We start from the raw sequence: 8,867 nt of genomic DNA, 5'->3' as shown, positions 1-8,867 counted from the left end.
GTCCTCTATCATGAACTGGTGTTGTGTGCATAAATTTTGTTTCATCAATCTAAAGTGACGTGGTTGAAGTGACTCATTAATTATAAAGCTTTACAAGTGAGAAGTTACAAAAATGACATTATTATAGTAAAGTAAAATAGGGGATGGATGCATATAAGAAGTCCTAGAAAGAGAAACCCTATCAGTGAGATAAGGTGAAATCGTAACTTAACTCTTCGAAAGAGATTATAGCAAACTCAACAAGACAAGAACAGGGTTAGGGAGAGGAAAAGTGTGAGAAAGAAACAGTGCACTACATTCTCAGATAAATATGAAATTCATTATGAACTCAACTATAGGTGAGTAGTTACCGGGTTTATAAAAATGACTCCAGTGACTTGTACTAAAGATTTAAGATGTCTTATGTACATGTGTCAATACCCCATAGCAAACATAATCATTATGTATTGTAAACATGCACCAACAAAAATAAAAATAAAAACAGGAAAGAAAACAGAAAAAACCAAAAATATCAATGACTGTAGCTTCTAGCCTCAATCTCATAAACTCTGCTGTCTATCCCAGTGATACAATTCAGACATATTTCCCTTGATGGCAAAACATTTTTTTCAAAGTGGCCTTTGTTTTTAATTGCAACTGATAAGGGATAGAAGTAGATTTTTAGAGTCATGTAGAACTTCTTACATCCCGTTTCTATAACAGAATCTGGGACACAGTTTTGTTTCTCATTTCTCCAACAAAGGTTATTTCATCTTCAGCAAGTGTAGTCCGATGGACCTCATACTGCAGAGTCCAGAACAATGAAACCCTAAAATGTGTTGTGCCACCAAAGCACACCATGTCCTTTGTAATGGTATTAAAGCATTTTCCTAAAAATAAAGGCTAAATTTCAAAATCTAGTGAGAAACCGACTGCCCTGATTTGTTCTTGATAGAAGTTAAACTAATTTGACAATTGATACAGATATCTAGAGAACACATCTTGTTTTCCTATGGCAGGAATTAGGCATTTCTGCCAGGTTAAGTAGGGTAAAGAAATTATGTATATTAAAGGGGAAAATATTTAGTAAATGTTTTTATTGAAAAGCAAGTCAAGAGCTTATGTCAATGTTTTAATTTACAATGAAAGGAGTGAATGTAGTTGCACTATTACAGATAAGTAGGACTCACAGGCATCTTGTATGTTCGTGTTGTAATGAATATAAGACATTCCCTTGATAGCACAGACTGAATGACACATGAAGTTTTCATTCATTAATTACTATGTGCTGGCTATATATAGAAATGACAAAGACATGATCTCACATATATTGCTTATGCTGGTTTAGCCTTTAATGTTCTATGTTACTTATGAGTTAAACTCTGAAATTTAGTGCAATTACAGGACTAGTAAAGTGTGAAATAAAGCAGTGTGGTTAGCCAGGATTTTGTAATAGAGGCACTAGAGCAGAAGAGTGCTTTCAGTAGTTCTGTCTTCCTCTAAATTCACTCATAACTTGCACGGGATGGATTTTTTTCTTTGTTGATCCACGCCTCACAGCTGCACAAGTTTCTTCTGGCTTCTCTCTTTTAATCAAGGGCTTTTTTGCTGGAGCTTTCATCCTCCACATCACTACTGGGTGCCGTGGCCCAGCCAGACTCTGGATTCGGATGATCTTGGTTGAGGCAATGTAAGACATTTTCACTGTTTGCACTACAGCATTCATCAAATTTTTGGCCGCCTGGATCAGGGAGGTGACACTGTCCAACTGTAGGGAAGAAAAAAAAAAGAAAGAGCTACTGTTCAAGAATTCAATCAGGACTTCAAAGAGATTTAAAACTGTGGAAGCTCAAAAGTGGGGGCCAGGGATTTAGCTCAGTGACACCATGCCTGCTTCACAAGTGCAAAGGAGCTGAAAAGTGTCACTTTGCTTTTACTTGAGAAATAAGTAAGTTAACTTCATTTTACATACACATGCATAAATAAATTCTATCGCATTATTTTTGATCACTTATTCATTTATCTGATGAATAAATAGATCCCTATTGTAATTCTAACATAATATCTTGGAGGAATTAATTTTTTCTCTTGGTTTTCAGTGAAGCGATATAAATTCTTCAATATTCAAAACCATTTAATACCTTAATATCATAAGGTCACTGCTTAAAAAAGTATTTCTCTATTTCTTGAGGAATGTTGAGCCCTATCTGTAAAATAGGTCTATCTACAATAAAATCAATATTATATACATATACTTTAACCAGAAAAACAGAAAGTTCTTCTCATGGAATATGTAGTACATACCTTTATGTGTATAAATATTCAAGTGTACTGTTTTCCTTTGTGGCTATCACTTAAATAGTCACACCTAAACTTTTTAATTTAGAACACTTCCTGTTAATCTGGAGATAAACATAAAAACCTGTTGACCGACATAGAGCCATGTCTTTATAGTCAAATGTAGTTGAGTTTAAATTTCAGATCTCCCCTTTGGAAACTTGGAGATTTTGATCTTAGTTTTTTCAGGGGTTGGATAGGAAAGACATGCTAAGTAGAATAAGTGCCAAAGAGTTTGTTCTTATTAAATCATTTTAATAAAGTGTAACAAATTGCTTAAAGAGGAAGCTGCACTAATGAAATTACTGAACAAAACTGTCCCAACAAATTCTGTGTTTGTTAAATTTTTCTGGATCCCCCCCCACAAAAAAAATAGGTCAAGAATGGAATGATCTTCCTAGAATATTGCAAAAGACCTTACAGCTAAGGCAGATTGATTCATTTTTATACAACCAATGCCTCTCCCATTATTATAGTTTGGCAGATTGTCATCCACAGCCAGCTCATACTGGAAGATACACTGCACTGTCACTCCTTCTGCGATGTACACTGTCAGGGTTAGACTCAAACACCCACTCTGCATTTGCCAAAATCTCTCAGCAGCTTCCTGGCCTGAGTAGTCCACCTTTGCTATTTGAGGAGTCTCATCTCACATACAGAATAAATGAGCAAAGGAAAGTGGTAAGCTGAGGTTATGTGCCTGAGGCAGCGTTCTAGCTGGGTGCTTCCTGGGAAGGAAATTTAATTAGCTCCACTATATGCCAAGCCTGAAATCCTAGAAGAGGTAACACCAAAAAATATGCAATTTGAAAGACAGTAGTGTTTGGCAACTACACATCTATATACATCTGTACTTATTGAAGCCAGAAATATAAAATCTGTGAATATGGCAGGAATGTCAAGTGCTCCATAATTACTAAAAAAGAATTTCATGAAGTAATCAGTGTACTTTGGAGAACATATAGAGCTTCTAAATCTACTAAACACAACTTCAGAAATACTAGACTTTGAAAATAATACATCTACTTAAGCAAATTACTGACAGATTTCAAGCTTAAAAATGCTCTTTAGTTAATAAGAATTGTCATTATAAACCTCTTGAAGCTGTTAAATTTGGAAGTTGGTTTCCACTCTCACCATAGGAAGAAGCAAGATTTTCTAAAAAGTGAAATGACATTTGAATACCTGGATAATGGTATTTCTCAAAAATGGAAATATTTGATTTCTACTGAGCCTCTGTACCATCACAAAGTCTTCTACCAAAGCAGATCCTAGGGACCTTCTGTCACTGAATAGTTTACAAATTAGCTTTGGCCTTTTCACACTAAAACTTTCATTCTCTTTCTTTCCTTTTGATAGTGTGATCTTATCATGTATGGACTATATTTAATTCATTCTTTCATCTTCCCATGTAAGTGGTATGTGTAGAACAGCAGTCAGGGAGGATGTTGAAGTTCAGACACATCTAGAAATGTAAGAAAATGGCTCATCTTATTCCCTCACTTAATCAGCAATCCCTACCTGCTACCTGTGATGCCTTATGCTGCCCTCTGACAAATCGTTTGATTCTAAAATGCTAAATGGCCGTAGTAAAATGTTCTTCTCCACATGACTCAGAAAAACCACAGGACAAATTATCCCTCTAGGAGAACATGAAGACTAGTTCTGCAGACAGATTAGGACAATTGCTCAAAGAATAGCATTATTTTATGAAGAAAGCTTGTAAGACATTTTATATCTTTGAGGGTTAAAAGCTGTACGTGATCAGATAATACATATAATTCTCAGTTTTTAGGCAAATAATAGGTTACACAAGCAATAGGCAAAAACAAGTCTAGCTAATGAAAGGAAATTTTATTCAATTCCAAAGCAGTGTCTGTGGCTTATTTGTAGAGAATATCTATGCATAATTTAATGTTTGCAAAAAATAACACTAATTTTCTTTAATCCAGGTATATGTTCATGAAAAATTCCTGATGGCAAGGATTCAATAGTTCTTTGTTTAAAGATAAATGTGAATTTGAGTAAGATAATGTATTACTTTTGGGTCTGTATTGAACTTGTTAAATAAAATTTTCTGTTTCACAAATGTAACTTTGCAAGATAAGAATATTATTTATTCCAAACCTGTTAGAACAAATCAAGCAAAATGTAAAACACAGGTCTATAAAATTTATATTGCAAATCACATTCATTAACTATAAATTCTTTTCAGAAAATATGACTTCAAATGTTTACTGTACAAGAGAGAATTTTGCCTAGCATCTGATAATCCTACCCTCTGATCTAGAGGAAGTAGTTTTGATTAAGGTATCAATAAGAAACAATAATGCCTTCTAATTCCTTCATACTTACAGTTATACGAATTTGTATGCACACACATAAAAGCAGTTCCCTTCTCATCCTTCTCAAGATAGGGGCAAATTTTTAAATCGTTTCAAAGGTAATGAGCCAAATTAAAGACTTCTTTAGGTTAAATCAATGTCTGTGGTCTACCACATTAATAAGAAAGATGGCCTGATGTTGGCAATTTATGCTTATACCCATAGCACTGGTGTGGTTTCAAAACAATTGAAGTATTGCAAATCACATTCATTAACTATAAATTACTTTCAGAAAATATGACTTCAAATGTTTACTATACAAGAGAGAATTTTGCCTAGCATCTGGTAATCCTACCCTCTGATCTAGAGGAAGTAGTTTTGATTAAGGTATCAATAAGAAACAATAATGCCTTCTAATTCCTTCATACTTACAGTTATACGAATTTGTATGCACACACATAAAAGCAGTTTCCTTCTCATCCTTCTCAAGATAGGGGCAAATTTTTAAATCGTTTCAAAGGTAACGAGCCAAATTAAAGACTTCTTTAGGTTAAATCAATGTCTGTGGTCTACCACATTAATAAGAAAGATGGCCTGATGTTGGCAATTTATGCTTATACCCATAGCACTGGTGTGGTTTCAAAACAATTGAGTCTACTAATCTGTTAGTGTCACATAAATGATCCAATGATTTTATGTCCAAATTTAAATTGGCCTCTTTTTTCCCCTCCCCCTCCATATCTGATTTTAGTATTTAGATGAATGATAAATGATTATGCTTAATAAATTAATTCATTCTAATTGCAAGATATATTTTGCAGACCATCAAAATAATCCTCATCTAAGTAGAGTCTTAATATTATTATCTCATATGAATCTTAAATTGATTATAATATCTCTTCTGTGCACTGTAATATGTTCTACATGGTTTCAATTAAACCACAGCACAAATTTAACCAGTTCTTAAAATGTCTTCAGGTAGAAGACTTTCCCTGCTTAAAAACATATGAATAGTATTTTACTATAGAAAAAAGAGGCATAATTATATAATATGTTAACTTTTGTCCATGTAACTAGTATATAGAGAATATCTGGATATTCACAACATTATTTGCTATGTAAGTCCTTGAAAATCATGTTAAATGGAAATTTCAGCTAGAAAGCCCTTGAGAAATTCTTGTGTAATAACTGACAGACAAGAGGAAAAACATGATAGATATCCTTTCTTGTAATTTTATTGTTTTCCATTTATTTTTCCAGGGTTTTTTATCATTACATGTTTATATTACATAATCATTATATTTCTTGTGAGCAGTTGATCATTTTCACTTACATTGTAGCAAAATGGAATATCTTCTATTCAGACAGTACTACTCCAACTCCTCATACAGCAGATGCAAATCCTTTCTCAGATATGTACTTTGTGTTAAAATTCGAGGCTAGGGCCAGGAAGAAGGACAGTGCCTGACTGGCAAGCATGAAGCCCTAAGTTCAATTCTCAGTACCAAAAAAATAAAAAAATCTAGGCTTAAATGAATCACACTTCTATTGATGAGGACTTCATATCCTTACACTTGGCCTGTAACCTGGAAAAAGAGTAGCTTCCCAAAGTTTATGTGAACTACCATGCTAATTATTTCTGCTGAGACTCTTGCTGAGAGGAAACCCTGTGATAGTCGGAAAGAAATATTTCCCATTACATAGCCATTTCCATAAACTGGTACCAAGTGTAGCCCGAGACATTTCTGTAAGTCCCCATGTTTACCTGAACTTAAAAGTCCCCTGATGGATACTGCACCTGCATACAAGCAATATTTTGAAAATCAAATGTGTGGATGTTGGTCCTAGGCATAAAAACAACTTATAATCATTATTAATATCTATTGTATGATGTTGAAAATGAACTCAAGCCAATCCTTTAAGTACTATTATTATCTTCATTTTTATAGATGAGGAAACGAACTGGAAAGTTTGGCAAATTTCTCAGTGTAACAGCTATTAAACAGTAGAGCTGAAATCTGAACGAAGAGTCTAGTTTCACCTAGTTTTTACTCGATGTGTTTAACCATCTTTCAGTGACATGCCATTTCCGATATGTGATTATTTTCAAGTATTGAACACTTGAAGAAACTGCATTCATACTAACACTATGTCTAAAAATTTAAATTAAAAATACAATAATTCTATTTTTTAAATTTTAATCTTATTTTATAATGTTCATTGGTACCAAGAGTAAGGAAGATATCTTATTTGCTCAGGCATTTATTTTGTTAAGAGGTTGATTTGAAATGTTTATTTGATATGAATTTCTAAGTAGTACTTTTTTGGAAAGAGCAAATAGAAAAAAATTAACTCATCTCTATAGGAACCACATCATTTCAAAGCAGATTAAGACTCTTTAATTTTACATTTAAAATTCCAGATCTCAATAGGCAAACTGATAATGCCAAAAAATTAAGGAAATTATACCTGCTAGGACGAGAAAATGCATTTATTCAGTCTTCAAAATGTGTCCGTTACAAATACATGCTGATGAAACAAATTTTTTTCTAATTATAAAATAAAATTAAACCAATTTGTTTACCTTGGTTTTGCAAAAGAAAGCAAGATTTGGCACTTTGGCAGTGTGTGTTTAACTGTTATTTAGCTCTAAATCATTTAGTTAAGTCATTTGAAAATGGGATCGGCATAGACCATGTCTGGCATTCGTGCGTGTCTGTTGACCAGAAAATGTCAGCACAAAATAACTGTCTAGAAACACTTTAAGATATTTGTAGTTTTTCTAAATTATTCTAAATGCATTTCTAGATTGATCTTATGACAGTAGTGCACTGCCAAAAATGTTTAAATGTATTTTTAGCAAAAAATATACCAACTAATTCAGTACCTTTATATGAGTCACCCTGAACCTCTTAGAGGAGCTAATTTTATCCAAATACTTGCTGAACTTATTATTTTGTTTCTAAATGGATATTTTGAAGAATGCCTGTATTGAAAGCATTTTCTTTTTTGGATATATTAAAAAATGCTAAATACCTTCGCTGGCTTAATAGGCAAATCAAATAAAGGCTTTTGTTGCAGCTAGTCAAAATGGGGCTGCATCTCCAAATTGAAATTGTCAAGCTTATAATCAAAGTGGGAAGGTAGCTAATTCTTTGAATATGAAGAGTTATTCCAATGGGTCCCTCATATGAATCACACAGTAAATTTGTCCTTTGTCGATTCTCCATTAGAATATGACAACAGAAGCAGATAACATTAGATGAAAGGGGGGAAAACATGCATGGAATACCTAAAATATTAACACTAATGAGGTTCAGATGTGAAATGAAATATGGCATGTATTCAGTTGTAAACTTGACCTGTCAAAAAGCCTTTCCAAAGGTAATTTTTTCTAAAGCAGTCTAGGCCAAAGCACTTTCACCATTTTAAAAATAAATAATCAGGCTGGGGATTTAGCTCAGTGGCTCCATACCTGTCTCGCAAGTGCAAGATTGTGAGTTCAATCTCTGGTACCAAAACAATAAAAATAAATAATCATAAGCATAATGCCAACTCCAATGGCTACCAAGAATGACCTTTAATTACCAGTTGGCCATGATTAGCTATCAATCAATCATGTTGATTTGAAGATAAATGCTTAGCTAAACAAATAATTTTCAATAATGACTATTGTAGCTCCAAGTATTTACATAGATCCAGAAAAAATAAGTATATTCTTTCCCCAGGAGAACTAACAGGAGCAGGCAGGCTATGGCATCATTCTCTCAACATTGGTGTTTCAACCTTTGCCTCCTTTCTCCAGCATCAGGCAGGACAATTGAGACACTGATGTTTGATGAGCTTGAAAATTTGAAGTAGTGCTTGAATAGTAAGGGTTCAAGCATTGACTAAGAAGGGTTAGTAATAGAATATATACTTAGCATGGGCAAGGGCCTGGGTCCAATCCCCTCTGAGCACATTCATGAATACTCACAACACAAGCATGAACATGTGCCTACACACGCACACACACACAACCTCATGTTACTGGCTATTAATTTATATAGACATCACCATAGACATCGCTGTGATGACATTCAATATGACATTTGAATAATGGTGCAAGAACTATGAACTAAGAATAAGAAACCACTGGTCTCCTTTCTTAATCCTAGTCTCATATATAGACCATAGGAAAGAAACAAGTAGGCTATAGGACCCTAAAAGGCTAAGTGGCTTTAATTT

The 8,867-nt window shown here is 33.8% G+C and overlaps 1 protein-coding gene across 4 annotated transcripts in view; it reads right to left on the bottom strand.

The window, feature by feature from the left end:
* Nucleotides 1–458: 458 nt before the first annotated feature.
* The window catches only part of Ctnna3 (catenin alpha 3), a 1,561,788-nt gene continuing 1,553,379 nt past the window's right edge, over nucleotides 459–8,867 (bottom strand). For all 4 annotated transcript variants that reach the window (XM_010605540.3, XM_033766563.1, XM_033766562.1 and 1 more), the window contains one exon: nucleotides 459–1,747. In XM_010605540.3, the coding sequence (XP_010603842.1) occupies nucleotides 1,460–1,747 (288 nt within the window). In that variant the 3' untranslated portion in view covers nucleotides 459–1,459. The remainder of the gene's footprint in view (nucleotides 1,748–8,867) is intronic.

The sequence above is a fragment of the Fukomys damarensis genome, unplaced genomic scaffold (genome assembly GCF_012274545.1).
Source record: "Fukomys damarensis isolate Sample0158 unplaced genomic scaffold, DMR_v1.0_HiC HiC_scaffold_20, whole genome shotgun sequence".
NCBI lineage: Eukaryota > Metazoa > Chordata > Mammalia > Rodentia > Bathyergidae > Fukomys > Fukomys damarensis.
This window is presented reverse-complemented; position numbering and strand designations above follow the sequence as displayed.